Consider the following 24,490-nt stretch of genomic DNA (forward strand, 5'->3'; position numbering starts at 1 on the left):
TCCAACCACCGCATGGCGCACGTTCTGCCGCGCCCGCATCCCGCGTACGCCCGCAGCCGCCCCAGTCGCGCATCCCGCAGCCGCGCCGCGCCGCAACCCGCAGCCTCCCCGCATACGCCCACAGCCGCCCCACGCGCGCATCCCGCAGCCGCGCGATCCGTCCGCTTCCTCCTCCCCGCGCCCGCAGCCCCCGCCGCCGATGCCAGCCGCCGCGCCCGCGCAAGGGAAGTTGCTTCCCAAATCCCGCAGACAAGATTTAATCCCGTGATTCTTCCCATCCATGGCAGCCGTGCCCGCAAACCGCGCCTCCCCACGACTCCCACTTCCATGGCGTCGCCCCCTTCCATCCATGGCAGTCACGCTCCCTCTGCGCCCTTCCATCCATGGCTGCGGCTCCCTCCGCGCCGCAATTCTTCCCATCCTCTCCTTCCGCGCGGTTTGCGGCTACCAATCCTCTCCCTCTGCGTCGTGTTCTTCCCATCCTCTCCCTCCGCGCCGGATCTCGCCCCATGTCCACCAACGCCGGTGTCCGTGATGGCGCGCTCGGGGCAGCGGTGGACGCAGCCTTTGCCAGGCGTGTGCTCCAGGCCGAGGCCCTCCTCGGGTACCTCTCCGCGCTGGCCACCAGCCCGCGTGCCGAGGGCGACAGGGTGGACCCCGCCGTCGCCGCGGCGCAGCTCGGGGCGCTCGGCCGGTGGAAGGGCTCGGCGAGGGGCCTTCCCGAGTACACGGTCGTCCACGGCATCGATGGTGCCGTCGTCGCCGCCCCTGGGAGAGCCAAAGCCAAGCAGAGGAGGCCGCAGTCGACCGGATTTGGGAATCCTGCTCCTGCCAAACGGGATGAACGGAAGGAAGCAAAATCTTTCTGGGGTTGATTTGGCTTGAAGGAAGCGGGATCTTTCTGGACAATGGCTGTCTAGCTTCATCCATTCTGGTAACAAAGAAAAAAACAAGAAACATCTGGTATCTGAGTCCAGTAGAAAGTTGTGCAAAGAGAAGAGCAAAATATCTACACCAGACGTCTCTTTTAGGTACAGAGGGATGGAGTCTTGTAAGAAGGTAGCTGCAAGCTTGAAGTCGTGTGAGCCATGGGGGAACAGGGCATCCTGGACAAACGCCGTTGGGCCAGGTTGGAAGTTGAGCTTTGCTGTTGAGCCATGGACTAAGGGCTTTAGCGCGTCGTGTGCGGCGCCATATTCTGCTGGAGCCACAGAGCATCAATTATCGCTCGATGAGAAGGTGGATAACTCCACCGTTGCATCTGGTTTTGATGGGTATGTACCATATTATTAATGCCTCTATTTTCTGTTTATATAAACAGACCATTAATAATTTTCAGGTAAAGTTATCTGTCATGTTGTCAATAATTTCTGTTTATATAAACAGACCATTAATGCATCTGATTCTGATGCAGGTAAAGTTATCTATCAGCTAGATTCATGGCAGGAAAGGTTTTTTCTATTGTCGGTATCCAGCACCTAAGTAGGCCTAGGATTTTTTTCTTCTATCTTTAATTAGCAATTGCCTTTTTCAGCAACCCGTTCTTATGAATTTCTTTTATTGACAACATGAATTAGTCTATTTTAGTTCATCTCTTTCTTGTCACAAATTTAAATGAATATAATTGTTTGTTTCAGTGGCAATTCTGTGAAGCCCAAAGGTTCCAAGTCACCATGAAAAAATTGAAATGACGAGATCTCTTAATCTAATTGTTGCACCTTGGAAGGTCTGAACCATCATAGTTTAATTGTATCACCCATTTACACAAGTTCCTACCATCAGAGTTCAACTGTATCACCCATCCATAAGCAATTCCTTTTGTTGAAATTTATGAGAAGACATATGCCTCTGTTAAGGTAAACCTTATTCTTCAGTTACAAATACTTATTGTTAATGTGATGGTCTTAATTTTATGGTCGCTACCATGACTTGCAGTCTCAGGAACTTTTTTGCTGGGAAGCCAATTCCTTACTGATCTGAGGGACAACATTTTTGTTTGCCTGATATAAGGTGATGAAGGTGGCTGGATAACACGATTATGGGTATTTTCTTATCGAGGTATGCTTTTCCTTTTTTTTGATAATTGAATATATTTATGGATATTTGTTTGTGGAGCAGGTAAAGTGTGAAAGGGAAACGCGAAAAGAAACGTGTCCTGGTCCCAAGTCACCTGCCATACTGAACACGATTGATCGCAGAAAGAAACACGTTCTGGTCTAGACTGACAGGTTCCGCTGCTACTATTTTGTATATATAAACTATCTTATATAAAGAGTACGCACTTCGTTCTCCCATTTATGAAAATTATTCATAGTTTTGGAGCTGGAGCCGGCCATGCGCTCGATCAGAGTTCCGCTGCAGCCACGACCTCTCTCCCGAACGCGCACGAGGAGACCAGGTGGAACATATGCAAGCAGGTTCTAGAGCAATAACCCCATGAATCCAGATCGGGGGTCTGCATCTACACGGGCGTGTACTCCGCACCGCTCCCCTCCGGCCCCGACCGCCGTGTGCTCGTTGTAGCCGGGGTCGACCTCAACCACGACGACGATGCGGTCTCCTCGCCCCAGGCTCGACCTCCTCGCTGACCTCGCCCTGCTCCACCTCAACTCGCGATGAGGATTGTCGGCACGTTCACACCGCGCCGTTGCAGAACGTTGGAGCCTCTCAGAACTCTAGAAGCTGCCTACCACCACGCACCCTAAGATAGGGGCATATCTGTGTTAGTCGCCTGCACACATACTGAAATATGGGCATATCCACCATGTATTCTTCTCTTAGTTATGTTAGATAAGACTTTTACTCTGTCATTTACTGATCTGGTCTGTTTTTAGCTCCATTAGCTTGTTCACAAGCTTATGTTAGAGAAGGCGTTATGGCTTTTCTCAAGATTATAACATTTCTGAATAACTGTTCTGCGTAGGCATGGTACCATCTTCATCATGTAGCTGGGATGAGCTGGCACCATGAAAGAATTCAAGTGGTTAAATCATGCATCTGCAGAAATATTGTACTCTCAAATGGTGGGTTGCTGCGTCATGGGAGTTTGGGTGAAGGCCTGAAGGATGTGATGCAAAACGTCGATGCAGGTTCATGTCTTCTCCTAACATTATTCCTACTCTATTTGAATTTGAGGCACATATCATGAACTACTGCTTGGACATTCTTAGTGTGTCAAATATGTCATGTAAAGTGAAGTTCAGTGGTATGAATAATGCTTTGTTGTTTACTGAATGTTCATTGTTCAGTGATAGCAGCTTACACACCCCATGCTTTATTTCTCTAGGTCTGGGATGTCCGCCTCATTATGGATCAAAATTCATGACGTTCTAAAGGTGTCGGATGAGTACCTATATACTCCCTCCCAGAAAACAAGGCGCCTCATTACACTATTGGAAGCTGGACGACATGGATGACTCTGGCAAGATGCGGTGGGAGCACGACGACATGGATGACTCCGACCATGAGTTCGACAGGAAGCCTAGCAACAGTACGCAGTAGCAAGGTTGACCAGAGGGGCAGTGGAGACTAACCCAACACCCCCTCCTCCGACCGTCATAGCGCTTCTTTCCTCTGGCTTCATTTCTTACCTATGTATGGATGGTCTTCACCACTGGTTACATCTAGCAAGTCCTCCTAGGGGTGAGCTCAATTTTCTCCTGATTTGCTCTCTCCTTTGTTTTTTATTGATTCATCTATGCACATTTAATGATCTATGGCGTGCCTTCAATGCAATTGGTGGAGGCAGTGACATGAAGGAGATTGTCATGCTGCCAAAGCACATCAAGGACAATGCAAACAAGGACAGAGGAAGACCGGACATGCCATTTCCAGGTGGTGACATTTCTATTCTCACGCGCCCACCCAACATTTTTGCTTTTACTAAATGACTATGTGCGCGAATGCTTTGTGGATGTTGAGAGGGATTATCTGTGCTTGACAAAACAGTATCCCAGACTTGCAATTACTCCAGAATTTTCTAAGGTTGGGCATTTTGTACATTGAACTTTTGTTGCTGATCGATATTCAATGTGGCTTTTGGCATTCTCTGTCACTCTAGCTAGGTCCTTGGATGAGCCACACTATTGACATGGGTTTAGGTGAGTGACTCATCACGGTGCCTTTATATGGCTCGATCAATTCCAAATTTGCTATAGTCTAGTTGTCACTAGAATTTCCTCATTTGGCATGCAATAATTACAATTGATTTGCCTGGTACTCTGATTGAAATGGGAAAGTTGAGTGCTTACATATGTTGATCCACAATATTTCTTTATTGTCAAGGGCAGAGTTAAAGTGAATTGTGTGGATTCACACCAACTGCACCTTTGGATCTCTTCTGGGTCGTTTCATTTCAAAAAATACTGGCCATATCCCCCTCTATATCTGGTAAACATAGATTGAGGACTAGATAGATCAGGATAAACAAGGCGTGTTAATTGTTGACAAATACAATAAAAGTAAAATCACAGTAATGACGAGTGAACAAACATGCCTTCGCTGCTTCATCTGTTTGAAACTAGAGATATCAACCTTTAAGTGCAGCTTAAGGTTTTTTGGGATGATTCTTTGTTTATCATCGCAGGATATAATGCACATGGGTTAGTTCATCTCTTTTTCTTTTGCACCCAAGTATGCCATTTTGGGGATTTCTCCACTATGTATGTTTAAATGAGCACATTATTTAGAAGCCTTTTATTATCATGTTGTTATGTTCTATGTTGTTTACTGCTTGCTTGGTGTAATCTCTAGACCCGTGGATCTAATTGCTTTTGCAAGGGAAAGAGATATGCCTTCTGATTCAGATAGGACCTTAAATGAAGACAAGCGTTTCATATCTTGTAGTATGCCACAGGAGCATCAAAAGATCTTTGAATTGGGCTGAAGAAAACATAGAATATAGTGTAATCTTATAGTATAAAATTTAGAGTCTATTGTCACCCATACATATAAGTCTTGTGAACGTTTATGGAACCAGGGAATAAGACATTGTTCTGTATGGCCAGTCTGTTGGTAGCAGACCAACCCTTGATCTAGCTATTCGTTTCAATCATGAAGAGATGTGGTATTAATCATAGATAAGGGATGTTTAGTTCCAGAGACTAAAGTTTAGTACGTGTCACATAGAATATTTGAATCTCATTTTACTATGGATTTATATATCATAGTGACATTTGTCGTTATGTATTGATGTTTTATACTCATATTGTTTGGTTGCTGGACTAGCGTTCGGCTGCTGCCCCTGCAGCAGTAGCTGATGCTGCTACGTCACGTTATATAAAAAGTAAATATTGTAGCATTTGCAGCTATCACAGCTCTTAGACCATCACCGAATAAGTATACTAATTTTTAACTTACGTAGCGAAGCACGGGCACATACCTAGTCTCTACAACTATTAAGACCCAAGTGTAGACTGCCCCCGCCTCCATACGCCTGCACACCCGCAATCCAGCCACCGCCGCGATCCGCCCGCCCGTGCATGCCGCAACCGCGCGATCCGCCCGTCCGCCGTGATCTCGCGGCCCGCCCGTCCACCATCCAGCCACCCCGCCGCGACCGCTCCGTCCATGCCTCCACTGTCGCGATCCGATCTAGCGCCGCGCCGCGCCTCACCAGCCATCACTGTGGCACCAAGCTAAAAATCGCAATCCCCCGCGGCAAACCTGTCATGCTGAAGCGACAGCGACACGGAAGCAAGCTGGGAACAAGAGCAGGAGCGGAATCTACCGAGCCTAGATGCGGGCCCGCGGTGTTGGCAGCGTTCGCAGCGGCTCGGCGGCCCAGCTCGGCGCCGGCGCCGGCCATGGCGGAGCAGCACCAGTCGGTCGTCGGTTCGTGGCGGCCGATGCGCAGCAGCTAGCGGAATTGGGGAGAGGCTTGAGGCGGAGAAGCCGAGAGAGGGGTTGGTCTAGAAGCAAGCACTGGCGGTTGGATGAGCGAGGGCGACCTCCACCACCTCCCCCCACGATCTCCAGGTCGTGTCCTCTTGGCATGATCGCACAGGACGGTGGCGGCCCTCCTTTGTAGCTGGATTTTGCTAAACGTAGGTTTACTGATGGGATTTTCCCCATTTGTTTCTTTCTCCTCTTAAAAAAACGTGCCAAGGCAGTGCTCTGAAAAAAATACCATCTCTTTTTTTTCTGCCAACTCTGATGAAGAACTGACAATTCCATGCTTTTGCCTCTTGACTCCAGAGAACTTCTCAAGGGCCCGCTGTATTATGCCTGTGCTATAACTCTGACAACAATAGTTTTCTGGAGGACATCTCCCATCTCAATCGCGGTGATCTGCAATTTGTGTGCCGGAGATGGTATTAACTTGCTTCTTTCTTCGATCGCAACTACAATCTGTTAGTAGCAGAAGAGGCTCCGCCATAGCCACAATCTCTCTTTGTTTGTTCGCGTGAAACCTGAACCCACAACCCAGCACACTGTTTCCTTTTAGGTGTTGCCGACATAGCTGGGAGACTGTCGCTTGTGATGCCCCCTCTCCCCCACCCCCATACGCTCGCCCCCACCCCCATGTCTGGTTATTGGAGCTGGATTGCCTATTAGCTCCCCTTTGTCCTATCATGAGGATTATGAGGATCATAGTATTAGTAACGGCACAAATGATGATTGGTTACCAATTGTTATGCCCGCAAAGAAACTAATTTCTGATGAAAACCTGAAATCAATACTGAGGTTCTTTTATACTTGTTATATTCCTTTATGCTCCCATCAGTAGAACTTTGGTGGTAACTTATAAAAGCTTCATTCCTATTGTGGTGTTTCAGGAAATGGAGGCAGCATGCTGCTGACAAGCGATTACTTAGGGAGCAGAAGAATGCTCTTGCTGTTGCAGCATTGTGTTCTCTATCACTTGGCCCACCAGTTCATAAAAGTACAACGGTAAGACATGTCATAGTTTTTTTCCCAGTATCAGTAAATTGAGGTATCACTTTTCTTCTCCCGCTGCATTATAAATATCACTTTCTGCAAGATAAAAATTAAATTGGATGGACTTGTGTACCTCTATTATTAATTGATAAATCATCGAATTTTGGTGAAATTTCTGTGTGAACTGATGTTTTAGTGATTCTTTATAGTGTTGTTAAAAAGTGATAATGATTAAGACTTGTGTACTATACTATGAAGGTGTCTAAGCTAGCAGTTGAAGAACTAGATATTGGCCACGCCTTTAAAGAAAGACAAGCAAGAAAGCAAAGGTCCTGGTCACGGCTAAATGTTTCGGAGTTGTCTGGTCCCATTCTAAATGAAAATAACCCTGATGCTAGATGCCTCTGCTGGATGTTGCTTGTACTTGTTCCACCGGGTATGGAATCCCAGACCAACAGTTTTGTCTCAAAATGGTTACTTAGAAAGCTCATGGGTTATGGAACCGGATATATTGGATTGGTTGTTTCTTCAGCAGGCCTATCAATTTGGACAGAGTGGATCAGTTTTCCAAATGCATGTTGTTTGTCTGTTGTTAGGGCCAGCGATCAGCAAGTTATTGATAATGATATTTGGTCGTGTTTTGGTCAGTATGACATGGCGGCAGTGGTATCCACAATGTTGCTCGTCACCGGGGTGACTACATTGCTGCACATGTTTGTTGGAACGAGACTATCCACTTGTGCAGGGTCCATCCTTTTTATACCTGGCTCCTGCCCTTGCGATCATCAACTCACAAGAATTCTTTGGGATCAATGATAATGTATGCACGAATTTCTGTGTCTTATGTTGTTGCATGCCTAGAACATGGCAAATGTTTTAGTCATGCAAGGCTTTTTTGTTTTCTACTAGCAGTCCTGACTGAGCTTAACAATTTGCATTTCATTACAGAATTCTAAACACATAATGAAGCACCTGCAGGGAGCTATAATAATTGGAGGTGCATTCCAAGTGTTTTTGGGATATAGAGGCCTCATGTCACTATTTCTTAGGTCTACCTTTTTTTCTTTTGATAAAATATAAACCCGTTTTCTTATCCCTTTATGTGTGCAAATCATTATTTAATGCAAAACATGATTGGCCTTTAAAAAATGTTTTTGGTGGCATACACACTTAGGATATATAAGATCTGACCTGAAGTTTTGTTCTGATTTCTGAATGCCAAATATCTGAAGTCTATAACAACTTTTGCATGGGCTTGAAACCATCTAACAAGTAGGAGCAATGCACAGACATATTGTTGTATATATTGATGGCTTAAAAGCTACAGGGATCATTGTTGTTATGGGTTGGCCGCTTTGTGTTGGTTTCTAAGTGTAATTGTGTAAACTGTTTGTCTACCAGACATAAACATCTTTTCATGTTTCTGTAACTGATGACTAGAATTACTCATGCACCTCATCTTTTTGGTGTATAATTCACCATATGTTACAGTGACAAGTAGTAATACTCAGGGTGATATGTATCTTATTTGTGTGATTTGTCTTCATCTGCTTATTTCAGGTTGATAAATCCAGTGGCGATGAGCTCCACCTGCTGCTGCTTATAAGGTATGGTGCTTGTGAGACCTGTCATGGTTGCTTGCTTTGCTTTGTTTAGAGATGCTCTCGCCATGGCTGCCAGTTGCACTGGTATTCATGCAACCTACATTTGGTCCCTGCAATATAGTTGCTTCTTGAAAGCAGGTAGGTGGAGATGGTCGAGAAATTGAGACACATGGTTCTGCTGTCCTGGGTAACTTCTGCGACAAGCGCATTCGATGGTACAAAAGACATAATGGAAGCTCTTAGCAACAAACATACTAATCTAGCCAATGAGCTTGAGGTAAATATCATATTATTATGTTCTCTAAAATCATGTTAAGCTTTACTTTATTTATTTTGCTACATTTTGCTTTGATTTTCTTTTACGGTATTTGGCTACGTGCTTGGTAATACTGATTTTGAAGGCTGATTTGTTTGCCTGTCTAGAAAAACATAACAGAGTGGATAAGAAAAAAAACATGGTTAAAATATTAGGATGTTGAATAAGATTATGTTTTCAGGCATTGTAAAGTACATTCTAATAGGATGCATATGTTCTATCTTTACCTGTGGTTTGCTATTGCAAAAGTATCTAAAAAAGCGTGCTTGTTCATGATCATCTATTTTTTAGTTTTTCATAATTTTCCTTTCATGGCCTCCTTACATGCTTGATTTCTGTCCCAGCGCAATACTTTTTGTTTGCGCTTGCTGGGGGCAAGCTGATAGAGCGTATTCGTGCCTTGTCATTTCAAAGCATTGTGCGCTAGGAAATTTCTTGGTTTGACTATGTCTCAAATTCCAGGTACGATAAAGACTTCTTATTTCTTATTGTTTATTTTCTAATACACATATACAGATTTAATGGAGGGATTGGTACAAGGCTCTTAGTTGATGCGCTAAATGTCCGACACTTAGCAGGAGATAACCTGGCCCTTATAATGCAGTCCATAGCTACACTAATAACTAGATTTGCCATACGCTTAGCAGGAGATAACCTGGCCCTTATAATGCAGTGAATAGGTTGAACCTATAGGTATATACATCTGTGGTAGTTGACTGTATCTCTTGTCATCAGTATTGTAATTGTTTTAGGATAGTTTAGTGAATATGTTAGTAAGTGCATCTTATAATATGCATAAGCAAATAAGGCGAAGCTATATGTATATACCTAGATAAAACGGTACAATATTTATGAGCAATAAAATGTGAAAAAATAGAGGAGTAGAAAACATTGCCACGAGCAATTTGAACAAATGAATTGGGATGTGCTTTCTAATTCCCCGAGTCAAAAGCTACAATAGTAAGTAGGAGTAGAAAAGCATGGGGTTAGTTGGTTAGGTCCTAATCAGACAAACAGATCTATCATTGAGGAAAATATCCAATTAGTAGTTTCAGAGAATTCATTCATTCCAAATGGGCTCCAACACTGCTAATCAGATTAGAAGTTTTTTCATTGCAATAGTAAACATCGTAGTGATTTGACAAAAAAGACGCAGCCTGTATGCAGAGGTGTTATATCTGCACAACATATGAATATTTATGGTTCCCATGTGCACTCTAGGTTGTGCACTAGCTTTTAAGTTTGTTGCTATATTAAGTGGTCACAGAAGCATGATACTGTCACACCCGGTTTTAGAAGGCAAACCGAATGCGAACCATGTACGTGCCAGGATCAGTTATTCACGTACACAGCAGTTACATAACATGGACATCATCACACAGTGCTCAAAATAGTATTAAAAGGGAATAATAGTCGATTACATCATACGTCTGAGACGTCCATATAGTCCTTACAATAAATCAAAGTGCGAAAACGAAACGTAGATAACACGGCCTTCACAGGCAGCCGACTGGGGGTTGCCGCTAACCCACACCTAGAACTCGTCGTAGTCTTGGAACTCCTGGAAGTCTCCTTCCACAGCTTCATCTTCTCCTGAGCAGTGGTTGCAATGCTGACAACCTGGGGGGGGGGGGTTTGGTGTGTAGAGCAAGGGTGAGTACACATCAACATACTCAGCAAGTATCCTGTTTGGCTGTAGTGGACTAGCTTTATGTGGGGATCAGTCAAGCAGTTGCTTTTAGTTGGTCAGGTTATTACTTACTAGTAGAAAGCCAGGTTTTAACATTAACCCAAGTTATTAACCCAATGTATCCTTTCCAAACGGAAAGAATACCACTTACCAATACCATAATCATAACCAGAACCATCAATCTCATTGCCACCTGTACCAAAATATCTCTGATCAAGTATCACTAATCTCTGGAGCTCCCTTGGCCGCTCATAACCGTGAGCACGGCTGATATATCAGTTTCATAACACTCTGCAGAGGTTGTGCACTTTACCCACAAGCCGTGATTCCCTCTTGCCTCGGGCCGATCAAACCCTTAAACACTACCAAGGTGAATAGGCAGGGTTTCACTACGTAGCCTTTACAAAGATTCCCCGGGGCTGTAGCCACCCGTTAGGTTTCCTAAATGCACCGCACTCCTCCCCAAGGGGCGAACCCAAACTTGGCAGAGCGAGCCGCATACACCGAGCCCCATTGACGGCACGACGGCTAAGTGAACTACATCCCGGATCCTCTAATTATTCAGCTAAGGGCACCCCATTCCACCCTCATGGTTGCACTGTTTTCCCGGGCGGTCATCCATAGAACAGGTCCTTACGGAGAGGCACTCGAGAAACCGCTCGAGTCCCCTTGAAAACCACAAGTATAATCATAAAGAAGAACGGGAAAACAACGTATCATAGATAATCACATCATGTTCATTGATTAGAGTTGAGCAATAGCATCAGACTAAGTAGTAATAATCCGACCCAAATAGGTAAACAAGGACATGGATAACAACAGCTAGTCAATCCTTAGGTATAAATGTGTAATGCGGGAGGTGAATTAAAGAATGAATAGGACAGAGATAGGTCAAAGGACACTTGCCTCCACCAACCGACTGCTGCTCAGGGGCTTCTCCTGCGAATTCCTCGGGCTCTTCGACCGGATCGTTCTCTATGCGAGCGCAAACATACATACATCCATCCACATATTTAATACAAAAGAACAGTACACCATACAAGATAACAAATAAAGTGAATATGCACCAAGTATGACATTCGATAACGCATTTGTTATGGTTAGAAAGAAACGGGAAAGGTCTCGCAGGGGTTAAATCTTATGCACTAATGACACAATTGGTTTTTAACAAAATAATTCTGTTATATATATTTATATATACTAATGGAAACCTAATCACTTTTAGTTGATCAACATTGCACAGGGTAAACAATTAACTACGTGAATCAATAACATAACGGAATTGTAAATTAAACTTCCTATTTTCCCATAGCATGAACAGTGATTAGCCTACTTAAAATACAGTAATTATGATCACAGAAAGTAAATAAAATAAAATAAAAAAAAATAAAAAAAAACAGAGGGGGGGGGCGGTTGAACCGGCCCTAGGGGCGGTTGAACCGGCCCTAGGCGGGGCGCGCAGGGGCGGCCGAGCCGGGGCGGCTGAGCCGGCGGCGGGCGGCCGGGCTGGCGAGGGCGGGCGGCGCAGGGGGCGGCCGAGCCGGCCGAGCAGGGGGGCGGGGCGGCCGAGCTGGCCAGGCGGCCGAGCCGGGGGCGCGCTGGGGGGCCGGGGGCGCGGCCAAGGGGCCGAGCGGGCGGGGTGGGGCGGGCGGCCGAACCGGCCATGGGGCCGAGCGGCGAGGGGAAGGGGAGGGAGGAGAGGGGGAGGGAGGAGAGGGGGAGGGGCCTCACCGGGGACGGGGACGGGGCGGCCGAGCGGGGCGGCGGATCGGCGACGGGGAGGGGCGGCGGCCTAGGCAGGGGCGGCGGCTAGGGCAGGGGTAGGGGCGGCGGCTTAGGGAGAGAGAGGGAAAATGAGAGGGAGAGGGAGAGGGTTTTGGGAAAAAGGGAGATGGGGGGCGGCATGGGCCAATTGGGCCCAAAAGGGGGGGCGCCAGGGGCGGCTGGGCCGGCCGGGGTCGGCCCACGGCGCGGGATAGAGAGAAAAAGAGGAGAGAGAAAGAGAGAGAAAAAGAAAGAAAAGATCTTCTCCTCATTTTCGAAATCCGATCTTTCTACATGCATGCATTTGCACTTTCAAAGCAATCAAAAGAAATGCAAGGTTCGGCATGGTGCATCAAACAACATAAGGTATTTAGGGTTTTTTCCTACACGGGAGATCCAAACCGAATCCCGCTAAACTTTGAAAAAGGTCAAGGTTTAGCGAGGGGAAAAAGAAAAGGGAAAGGTAACGCCCGAATTTTGGCGAGTAAAGAAAAGAAAAAATTCAACTGCAAAATTCGGGGCGTTACAAACCTATCCCCCTTAAAAGAATCTCGCCCTCGAGATTCAGGGCTGGCTAGCAAAGAGCTCCGGGTACTTGGCCATCAGATCATCTTCACGCTCCCAGGTTGCTTCTTCCTCAGAGTGGTGACTCCATCTGACTTTGCACATTCTGACGGTCTTCCTTCGGGTGACTCTATCTGCAACCTCAAGGATCTGAGCTGGCTTCTCAATATAGGTCAAGTCCTCCTGGACTTCAAGACCTTCCACTGGCAACTGCTCTTCTGGCACACGCAAACACTTCTTCAATTGAGACACATGAAAGACATCATGCACAGCAGACAAATTCTCTGGCAGGCTGAGCTGATAAGCCACTTCTCCACGCTTTGAGAGAATTTGATACGGACCAATGTAGCGGGGTGCCAGCTTGCCTTTGACTCCGAATCTTCTGACTCCTCTGATCGGTGACACTTTCAGATAGACAAAGTCTCCGACTTCGAAACTCAGCTCTCTTCTTCTTGTGTCTGCATAGCTTCGCTGCCTTGATTGCGCTATCTTCAGATTCTCTCGGACCATCTTGATGTTCTCTTCGGCTTCAAGCAAAATATCTGGCCCAAACACCTGCTTCTCTCCAGGCTGATCCCATTGCAACGGAGTTCTGCAACTCCTTCCATACAGCGCTTGAAACGGTGACATCTTCAAACTGGCCTGGTAACTGTTGTTATAGGAAAACTCCGCATAAGGCAATCGCTTGTCCCATCCGGACTGATCTTGCAACGCACAGGCTCTCAACATATCTTCAAGGATTTGATTGGTTCTTTCAGTCTGACCATCTGTCTGCGGGTGATAAGCTGAACTGAAATTCAGATGCGTGCCCAAGGCTTCATGCAACTGCTGCCAGAAATGAGAGGTGAACTGCGTTCCTCTGTCTGACACTATCTTCTTTGGCACACCATGAAGACAAACGATCCGAGACATATACAATTCTGCCAATACTGCACTGTTGTAGTTGGTCTTGACAGGTATGAAGTGGGCTGACTTGGTCAAGCGGTCCACTACTACCCAAATGGAATCATAGCCGGCTCGAGTGCGAGGCAATCCGACTATGAAATCCATACCAATTTCATCCCATTTCCACTGAGGGATCTGCAACGGTTGCAACAATCCAGCTGGTCTCTGGTGTTCTGCCTTAATTCTTCGACAACTATCGCACATAGCCACATGCTCTGCGATTTCTCTTTTCATTCCGTACCACCAGAATTTCTTCTTCAGATCCTGATACATCTTCTCACTGCCAGGGTGAATCGAATAAGCTGTCTCATGAGCTTCCTTAAGAATCAACTCCCGAATAGACTGGACATTGGGAACACACAAGCGGTCTTTGAACCATACCACACCTTCTGCATCTTCTCGAAAGTCTTTGCCTCTGCCATCTAGAATCAATCGCCGAATCTCACTGATCTTCTCATCATTTTTCTGCGCTTCTTTGATTTCGCGCTCCAAGGTAGGTTCCAATTCAACTGTGACTCCTCGCGAATTGTTCAGAAACCCGAGACTCAACCTGTCAAACTCTTTGGCCAACTCATAAGGCATCGGTCGAGCAACCATCAGATTGACTTGACTCTTTCTGCTCAAAGCATCTGCCACTACGTTCGCTTTTCCTGGATGGTAATGAATCTCCAACTCATAGTCTTTGATCAATTCTAACCATCTTCGTTGCCTCATGTTCAATTCTGACTGAGTGAATATGTACTTCAGACTCTTGTGGTCTGTGTAAACATCACATTTCTGTCCATACAGATAGTGCCTCCATGTCTTCAGTGCGTGAACCACTGCTGCCAACTCTAGATCATGGATTGGGTAGTTCTTCTCATGAACCTTCAGCTGTCGGGACGAGTAAGCCACAACTCTTCCCTCTTGCATCAACACACATCCCAAACCTGTGTAACAAGCATCGCAATACACCGAGAAGGGCTTGTGCACATCAGGCAAGACTAGGACAGGCGCTGTTGTCAACTTCTCTTTCAGCGCTTCAAAGGCCTCTTGGCATTTCTGGGTCCACTTGAACTCAACCTTGTTGCCTAGCAACGCTGTCATTGGCTTCGCAATCTTCGAAAACCCTTCAATGAATCGCCGATAATATCCGGCCATTCCAATGAAGCTCTTGATTCCTCGAGCATCCGTTGGCGCTTTCCAGTTTAGAATGTCTGCCACTTTCTTCGGATCCACAGCCAATCCTTCTTTGTTGATTATGTGACCCAAGAACAGGACTTCACTGATCCAGAACTCACACTTGCTCAACTTTGCATACAACTGGTGCTCTCGCAATCTCTGCAATACCATCCTCAAATGATCTGCATGCTCTTCTTCACTTTGAGAATAAACCAGAATGTCATCAATGAATACCACCACGAACTTATCAAGATAATCCATGAATACACTGTTCATCAAGTTCATAAAGAATGCTGGCGCATTGGTCAAACCAAAAGACATCACTGTGAACTCATATAAACCATACTTGGTAATGAATGCCGTCTTCGGAATGTCCGAAGGTCGGATCCTGAGCTGATGATAACCTGACCTCAGATCGATCTTGGAGAACACACTGGCTCCTCTCAACTGGTCGAACAGATCTTCTATTCTGGGCAAAGGATACTTGTTCTTGATCGTGACTTCATTCAAAGCTCGATAATCGATACACATCCTCTTGGTGCCATCTTTCTTCTCCACAAACAAGGCAGGGGCGGCCCAAGGCGAGGTGCTTGGCCGGATGTAACCTTTCTCTGACAGCTCATCAATCTGCTTCTTAAGCTCAACCAACTCTGGTCCAGATATTCTGTAAGCTCTCTTAGAGATGGGGGCGGTTCCAGGAAGAAGCTCTATAGCAAATTCAACTTTCCGCTCTGGTGGCATACCCGGTAAATCCTTTGGAAACACATCTGGGAATTCAGACACAACCTTGATACTCTCAATTGGGTCTGCTTCACTGCTATCGACAGCCATCTGATAACAACTTCCTTTCTTTGGCTCAGGCGGGACTAACTCGGTCACCACTTCCTCTCCTAGTGGGGACACCAACTTGATTGTCCTTTTATCACAACTGATAACTGCCTGATACTTATCTAACCAATTCATCCCTAGGATGACATCTATTCCCTGAGTACCCATTACTATAAGGTTGGCGGGAAACGCTATCCCCCTTATTTCCACACTTACATTTAAACAAATGCTATCAGCTCGAATTCTACCACCAGCTGAGTCAATTTGAATAGGGGTTGACATGGTAGTAATTGGAAGATTATGTGCTTCTACCCATGATGCAGTAATGAAAGAATGTGTTGCTCCAGTATCAAATAACACTTCTGCAATATGGGAGTCGACTGGGAACATACCTACTATCATGTCGGGGGTCTCCTGAACTGCTTCAGCCTCCAAGTGGTTCAGCCTTCCATGATTATAGCGCGGCTGAGGGCGATTGCCTGCTCCAGGCTGAGACACATTCTGCTTTGCTGGGGCATTGGGGCCTGACTGCTGCTGGGCTGCCTTCTTCGGACATTGCATCACCCAATGGCCTTGCTCTCCACAGTGGAAACATGCCCTGTTTCCAACCTGAGCTGGTGCTGCCTGACTGTTCTGCTGATTTGCTGGGGCAGGAAGACGAGGTGCTTGCTGATTCTGCCTTTGAAACTGACCTCCTGACTGATTGCTCTGACGGTTCTGGTACTGGTGCTGAGGATACTGCCTTTGGAACTGCTGATACTGCTGACGCTGCTGATGCTGCTGAGGTGGACGCTGGTTCTGCCTGAACTGCTGAGGTTGATTGCCTGAGAAACGGGGACGGCTGCTGCTTCCAGGCTGGGGTCCACTGATCTTGCGCTTACGATCTTCCATCTCCTTACGCTTCCTTTCTGTCATGATTGCTCTGTCAATCAGGTGCTGGAATGTCGGGAAGGTGTGATTCATCAGTTGGTACTGCAGAGGGTCAACCAAGCCTCTCAGGAAACGGTACTGTCGCTTGGCGTCGGTGTTGACATCTTCAGGAGCATAGCGAGAAAATTGCAGAAACCTGTCTCGATACTCACTGACAGATGATGGCCCTTGCTTGAGGGCCAGGAACTCCTCCTTCTTCACTGTCATCAGACCTGCAGGGACATGGTACTGACGAAAGCTACCTCTGAATTCTTCCCAAGTGATGGCGTCAGGATGGGCATGGGTGGCGAGGTAAGACTCCCACCATGACTGGGCTGCTCCTCTCAACAGACGGGGACCATACAGAACTTTCTCCCTGTCATCGCACTGAGCGGTATGCAACTCCCGCTCCACAGTGCGCAGCCAATCTTCAGCATCCATGGGGTCGGAAGAATGAGCGAACGTTGGTGGATGACCTCTCATGAATTCAGCACGCTTATCTCTAGGCATCTGAGGCATCTGAGGCTGGGGTGGAGCCTGCTGCTGCTGCTGCTGCTGAATGGCGGCCAGAGTCTGACCGATGGCTTGAACTGCCTGAGTCTGCATCAGAAACATCTGCTCAATCGACATCGGGGGCGGGGGCGGCAGCTGCTGCTGCTGGGGCGCCTCATCTTGCTGACCGGCTTGCTCCTGCTGAGCACGCCTTCCTCCTCTGCGCCTGTTCTCTGACATCTGCAGAACGCAACCACACATCAGAACTGATCTGGCAAGGCTTGCAGCATAAGAAAAGAGTATAGAATTCTCCAACAGCACTGAACAGATGAGCATCTTCACTGATCTCCAACACAGACCACACAGCTTCTCAGATAAAGAGGAAAGTAGAATAAAGGTTTTCCCAACTATATAACTAACTTTATTGACATAGTATGTAAACCAAAATGCAGGGGATACCCACACTCTGGTGACAATCATTACAAAGATCCAAACCAAACATAGTTCATCATGACAAACATAAATGCACAGGATATAGCAAACTGCCCTGTCTAACTAAAACTAACTAAGACCGAGACTAACGCTAAGACTGAAGCTTCCATGTATATATTTATTTCGTATTAATTACAAGATCCAACTCTAACGATCTATGGTTCTATGTTTATCTTGGTCTTGCAGGCGGGATTGCCATAAGACTGGTGTCCACGCTGAGGTGAGCGGTACGGGTGCTGAGTCCCAACGGGAGCGGGGGAACCACCGTCCAGGTGACGACGTTCCGCGCGCTCAGCCCGCAGCAGGGCGATCTCAGCACGAGCCCTACTCAGCTCGTCTAATGCATGGTCCAGCTCCGTGTTTAGCACGGCGGCTAGGTTGACTGTGCTGCTCAACCTAGGATTGCCCTCACCGACAGGTGAGACAATCACGCCTCCTGTGCTGCCAGATGAACGGCGGGGGTAATACTTCAGGTCAAGGCCGTCAGCTGCCCCACCGAAAACCGAGCAGTAGTGCGAAAGCGCACGCCGTGCAGCATCTTGCATGGCTGCCTCAGCTGAGTCCCGCTCAGAGATAGAATAGTGCTCTGAGCAAGCCTCCGCTCCCTGGAGACTGTTCTCCGGGCAGCGCACCAAGCAAGTTGCCTCCCAGCGGTCCGGGTAGACCCCGCGACTGTGCTGGTAGACCACACAGCGATACTAGACGGACCAAGTATGTCGGTCAAATGCCCGACGTAGCAGGGTGTCGAGCGCATCGTGGAAGTGACACCCGCGAGCAGCGTCGCGAGTGATGGGTCGAGCAACCCATCCTTCCGGCTCAGGGTTAGCAGAGAAGTCGGTGTCGTGGCTCGAGCTGTCGTCGCCACCTCCGTCGTCTGGGTCTCCTCCAGCAGCTACTCCAGAAGCTGGGACGCCCAGTGGTGGTGCAGGGGGCGCCTCCAGAGGAAGCACAGGAGAGCAGCTCCTCACAGACTCTATCTCCTGGTGGAGCGAGAAGGAAGAGCTCTGCTGCTCCTGTCGTCGACGCTCCTGCTCCTCACGCAGGCGGTGGTGTAGTCTCTCCAAGTGGCTGGACTGTCCGGCCACAGGACGGCGAAGCGGACGCTCAGCAAGGCGGGAGGGTAAGAAGGGGATGACTGACTTTCGTGCAGTGTGTCTAAGTCGAGCCATCTACAAAAGACATCGCAAGCAAAAGGGTGAGAACAGAATTAATATGACCAGCAAGTAATGAATCATAAATAAATGAAGGATCAGAATAAAACATAATTTTCAGCAAGGTATAATATGTAGTAGAACATAGGTTTGGTCAGTAGGACCAACTTTTGAAGAGATATCAAAGTCAAGGCAGGGACAGAGGTCTATAGTCCTTAGAACGACCATTCTACTCTAGGTTAGCGGTCCTACAGTCAGCACGGCTTTGATACCACTTATGTCACACCCGGTTTTAGAAGGCAAACCGAATGCGAACCATGTACGTGCCAGGATCAGTTATTCACGTACACAGCAGTTACATAACATGGACATCATCACACAGTGCTCAAAATAGTATTAAAAGGGAATAATAGTCGATTACATCATACGTCTGAGACGTCCATATAGTCCTTACAATAAATCAAAGTGCGAAAACGAAACGTAGATAACACGGCCTTCACAGGCAGCCGACTGGGGGTTGCCGCTAACCCACACCTAGAACTCGTCGTAGTCTTGGAACTCCTGGAAGTCTCCTTCCACAGCTTCATCTTCTCCTGAGCAGTGGTTGCAATGCTGACAACCTGGGGGGGGGGGGTTTGGTGTGTAGAGCAAGGGTGAGTACACATCAACATACTCAGCAAGTATCCTGTTTGGCTGTAGTGGACTAGCTTTATGTGGGGATCAGTCAAGCAGTTGCTTTTAGTTGGTCAGGTTATTACTTACTAGTAGAAAGCCAGGTTTTAACATTAACCCAAGTTATTAACCCAATGTATCCTTTCCAAACGGAAAGAATACCACTTACCAATACCATAATCATAACCAGAACCATCAATCTCATTGCCACCTGTACCAAAATATCTCTGATCAAGTATCACTAATCTCTGGAGCTCCCTTGGCCGCTCATAACCGTGAGCACGGCTGATATATCAGTTTCATAACACTCTGCAGAGGTTGTGCACTTTACCCACAAGCCGTGATTCCCTCTTGCCTCGGGCCGATCAAACCCTTAAACACTACCAAGGTGAATAGGCAGGGTTTCACTACGTAGCCTTTACAAAGATTCCCCGGGGCTGTAGCCACCCGTTAGGTTTCCTAAATGCACCGCACTCCTCCCCAAGGGGCGAACCCAAACTTGGCAGAGCGAGCCGCATACACCGAGCCCCATTGACGGCACGACGGCTAAGTGAACTACATCCCGGATCCTCTAATTATTCAGCTAAGGGCACCCCATTCCACCCTCATGGTTGCACTGTTTTCCCGGGCGGTCATCCATAGAACAGGTCCTTACGGAGAGGCACTCGAGAAACCGCTCGAGTCCCCTTGAAAACCACAAGTATAATCATAAAGAAGAACGGGAAAACAACGTATCATAGATAATCACATCATGTTCATTGATTAGAGTTGAGCAATAGCATCAGACTAAGTAGTAATAATCCGACCCAAATAGGTAAACAAGGACATGGATAACAACAGCTAGTCAATCCTTAGGTATAAATGTGTAATGCGGGAGGTGAATTAAAGAATGAATAGGACAGAGATAGGTCAAAGGACACTTGCCTCCACCAACCGACTGCTGCTCAGGGGCTTCTCCTGCGAATTCCTCGGGCTCTTCGACCGGATCGTTCTCTATGCGAGCGCAAACATACATACATCCATCCACATATTTAATACAAAAGAACAGTACACCATACAAGATAACAAATAAAGTGAATATGCACCAAGTATGACATTCGATAACGCATTTGTTATGGTTAGAAAGAAACGGGAAAGGTCTCGCAGGGGTTAAATCTTATGCACTAATGACACAATTGGTTTTTAACAAAATAATTCTGTTATATATATTTATATATACTAATGGAAACCTAATCACTTTTAGTTGATCAACATTGCACAGGGTAAACAATTAACTACGTGAATCAATAACATAACGGAATTGTAAATTAAACTTCCTATTTTCCCATAGCATGAACAGTGATTAGCCTACTTAAAATACAGTAATTATGATCACAGAAAGTAAATAAAATAAAATAAAAAAAAATAAAAAAAAACAGAGGGGGGGGGCGGTTGAACCGGCCCTAGGGGCGGTTGAACCGGCCCTAGGCGGGGCGCGCAGGGGCGGCCGAGCCGGGGCGGCTGAGCCGGCGGCGGGCGGCCGGGCTGGCGAGGGCGGGCGGCGCAGGGGGCGGCCGAGCCGGCCGAGCAGGGGGGCGGGGCGGCCGAGCTGGCCAGGCGGCCGAGCCGGGGGCGCGCTGGGGGGCCGGGGGCGCGGCCAAGGGGCCGAGCGGGCGGGGTGGGGCGGGCGGCCGAACCGGCCATGGGGCCGAGCGGCGAGGGGAAGGGGAGGGAGGAGAGGGGGAGGGAGGAGAGGGGGAGGGGCCTCACCGGGGACGGGGACGGGGCGGCCGAGCGGGGCGGCGGATCGGCGACGGGGAGGGGCGGCGGCCTAGGCAGGGGCGGCGGCTAGGGCAGGGGTAGGGGCGGCGGCTTAGGGAGAGAGAGGGAAAATGAGAGGGAGAGGGAGAGGGTTTTGGGAAAAAGGGAGATGGGGGGCGGCATGGGCCAATTGGGCCCAAAAGGGGGGGGCGCCAGGGGCGGCTGGGCCGGCCGGGGTCGGCCCATGGCGCGGGAGAGAGAGAAAAAGAGGAGAGAGAAAGAGAGAGAAAAAGAAAGAAAAGATCTTCTCCTCATTTTCGAAATCCGATCTTTCTACATGCATGCATTTGCACTTTCAAAGCAATCAAAAGAAATGCAAGGTTCGGCATGGTGCATCAAACAACATAAGGTATTTAGGGTTTTTTCCTACACGGGAGATCCAAACCGAATCCCGCTAAACTTTGAAAAAGGTCAAGGTTTAGCGAGGGGAAAAAGAAAAGGGAAAGGTAACGCCCGAATTTTGGCGAGTAAAGAAAAGAAAAAATTCAACTGCAAAATTCGGGGCGTTACAGATACTGAGGTGGCACTAGGTTGAATTTCCTTGTTTGCTGGACTTGGATGCCATTCAAGCTACCAAACTGAACGAGTACCATGCTGGTAATGGAAGAGTACCATACTAAAGTAGTTTGCATGCATAAACAGAATTCTGAAGAAGTACCATTTCCAGGTCACTTGACATCCAAGAGCAATGTGTGCAGCTTTAGGGTGGTGCTGCTGGAGCTCATGATAGGCAGACGGTCAATGGACAAGAGCCGATCAGCAGGGTAAGACAAGTATTATTTATGTACTTTATGACTCATGCGCTGTACTCTTTCGAGCAATATAATATTTCACTGATTCTCATGCTTTGTTTATTTATCTTATGTGAGCACAATAATGCAATAGCTTTAACACTAGAAGTTTCCATGCCTGCAGTCTGCCACCAGAAGTTTCTTTTATGCTGGATTTGTGGTATGAAGAAACTTTGTTGAGGTGTGATTATCCTCGTATTTGAATAATTTTCACTTATTACCATTTTTGGTACCTAAAAAGGTATCTGAAGTTATGTACCAGTCCATACTAATCACCATCTTTCCATTCTCTATATGGTAATGCTTTCTGGTTAGGTATCCTCATGGTTTATGCTCACTTATGAACTTCGATATCCATTTCTGTAATGATTAATCATTCAAGGGTCTTACTTGTCACAGTCCCACTTATTAGCTGACTTTTATACAATTAGATAGTTTCATATTTGTGTCAGTAGCACAGTCCTCTATATTTGGACCTGTTATTTACATTTCCAGGGTGTGTGTTATTATTGCAGGTATTATGCACCAGCTTTGGGGTTCTTGATGTTTGCTGTTGGTGTAAACTCAAGCGCCAAGGATTTGATTGAAACAATAAAAAGGCCAGATGCTATTGCTGCGGGCTATATCAGACAGTTTGTCAAGCTCGTCACCGTCGACGACCCTTTCATCACCACGGACTACATGGTATGCCCCTCGATCTGCTGCGTTCGAGCTCACCCCGCACCGACCCTAGCCACCGTCGGCGAGGCCACTCCCTCCTCAAGTTGGTTTGGTCCGATCTAAACTGTGCGTCTGCTCAGGTTTCGGGAGGATCAACGGGCTCGTGGCCAGGGTCCCCCTCTAGAAATGTGGGGAAAATTGATGAGGCATCAGAACTGAGGAGAACTGTGAGTGATATCAAGCACAATGTTCAGACACAGCTTAGCGAGAATGCTAAGACCAATAAACGAGTGATTGGGATTCACAAAGAATTGCAGAAACTGCATAGAGAAGCTATTCAGAACACCATCAATTCAGTCACCATGGTAGCAACCCTGATTGCCTCCATTGCCTTCGTTGTCATATTCAATTTGCCAGGTCAATACTTCCAAGATGTGAATAGTGGGGGAGACATTGGTGAGGCTCAAACAACTATGGTATATTACTGTTAAATATCTACTCATTATACTTTGTCTCTATATAATATGTTTCTTTCCATCCTCTAGATTTTATCTGTTAAGATATACTATTGAAACATTAAAAACTACTTGTTTCCTGTGAAAAAATATCGCAATATCTAAGTGTTGTTTGGAACTGCTTATTTGTGTTGATTTTAATCAGATTGTGAGTGAGGCGGTGGTGGTGGACACGCGCAGGACGGGACGGACGAAGCATCTTCCAAGCCGGGGCAGAGCGCTGTCGAAGCAGCCAGCAACAAAAGCTTTCGCTGGAGCCGCTGGTGGAGTACAGAGACGTGGGAACCAGGTTTGCTGCGCTGATAAATGGGCGATGTTGCAGTTTTAAGGGGCATCTAAAAAATTAGTGGGATAAATTTTAATCTTTTCTCCAATATATCCCTTAAAACGGCATTAGAGACCCAAAAAAACCTCTCATTTGTAGATACAAATAAGAGAGTTTTAAGGGATATAAAAAGTTATGAGTGTTTTAGTGGAAAGGCACATTATTGTTCAAGTAAACGCACAAGTTTTATGTCGCTCTTGCCCATTTGATAATGTTATTGTTGTTTGGTAGCCTGCAATCTTCCTGCCTCACATTACTACCTGCTTCACCATACTATGACCCTTGTCATTTTTCAGGAAGGGTATTGCTGTTGACCGATTAGTTGGGTCTCAAGATCTCAGAAGTAAAGACGATTTTCTGACAAGAGCACTGGAACATATTCTTATTCTCAAGACGAAAGGTAACCATGGAAACCATACAACAACGCTTTACAATCTGGGACGGCAAATTTGTTGATAGTCCAAAAAAATTATAGGGATAATCGATGAGAAGAAGAAAGATGACGAAGATGACGATGAAGAAAGCGAGGCTAAGAATAGGAGGGTTAGGTCCTCAACTGCTCAAGCCTCTGACTCAGACTGAACCTAAGATGAGGATTGAGGACTCACCTTTTTTGCACTTTGGATTTTGTTTGTTTGTTCTGTGATGTGCTGTATTGTACTGTAATTGATTTGTGTAACCATGTATCGGTACCAGACACCACAACAAGAACATGTACAAGAGATTCTTTAGCATCCATTGTGTGTAAAAGTTAGGGTTTGTGGCTGCCTTTTATTTCATTTTTCCTTAGCTGTCATAGGATGGTACAACACAACAAGAACATGTACAAGTATGTCATAGCTTGTCTTTCTTGCTTCTTAAGACATTGTTCTGCCTTTTGGCACTTATGGCATATGACTTTTTCACAAATAGATTACGAAACATTTTCTCAT

The 24,490-nt window shown here is 46.7% G+C and overlaps 1 protein-coding gene and 1 pseudogene across 34 annotated transcripts; both read left to right on the forward strand.

Moving 5' to 3' along the window:
* The first annotated feature begins 130 nt into the window (after positions 1 to 130).
* LOC107546753 (uncharacterized) lies at positions 131 to 1,227 on the forward strand. The gene has a single exon (NM_001322458.1). It carries the CDS (start codon positions 328 to 330, stop codon positions 883 to 885), a length of 558 nt encoding a protein of 185 aa, NP_001309387.1. The 5' UTR covers positions 131 to 327; the 3' UTR covers positions 886 to 1,227.
* Positions 984 to 24,467, forward strand: LOC103633379 (SAC3 superfamily protein and akyrin-repeat superfamily protein pseudogene; annotated as a pseudogene). 33 transcript variants are annotated; one of them, XR_004851593.1, is made up of 21 exons: positions 984 to 1,274; positions 1,415 to 1,856; positions 1,936 to 2,042; positions 2,119 to 2,228; positions 2,315 to 2,722; positions 2,924 to 3,089; positions 3,287 to 3,642; positions 3,749 to 4,100; positions 6,196 to 6,311; positions 6,777 to 6,891; positions 7,138 to 7,699; positions 7,828 to 7,928; positions 8,440 to 8,486; positions 8,622 to 8,760; positions 21,910 to 22,031; positions 22,183 to 22,239; positions 22,574 to 22,742; positions 22,859 to 23,194; positions 23,379 to 23,522; positions 23,855 to 23,958; positions 24,034 to 24,467. The product of XR_004851593.1 is annotated as an SAC3 superfamily protein and akyrin-repeat superfamily protein pseudogene, transcript variant X1 (transcript). The 33 variants fall into 33 exon arrangements; XR_002263765.3 differs by having other exon boundaries at positions 3,749 to 3,834; XR_002748834.2 differs by having other exon boundaries at positions 3,287 to 3,594.
* Positions 24,468 to 24,490: the final 23 nt, after the last annotated feature.

The sequence above is a fragment of the Zea mays genome, chromosome 7 (genome assembly GCF_902167145.1).
Source record: "Zea mays cultivar B73 chromosome 7, Zm-B73-REFERENCE-NAM-5.0, whole genome shotgun sequence".
NCBI lineage: Eukaryota > Viridiplantae > Streptophyta > Magnoliopsida > Poales > Poaceae > Zea > Zea mays.

Excerpts from the sequence above, each read along its gene's own strand:
- LOC107546753 (NM_001322458.1), top strand. The coding sequence starts at position 328 with ATGGCGTCGCCCCCTTCCATCCATGGCAGTCACGCTCCCTCTGCGCCC.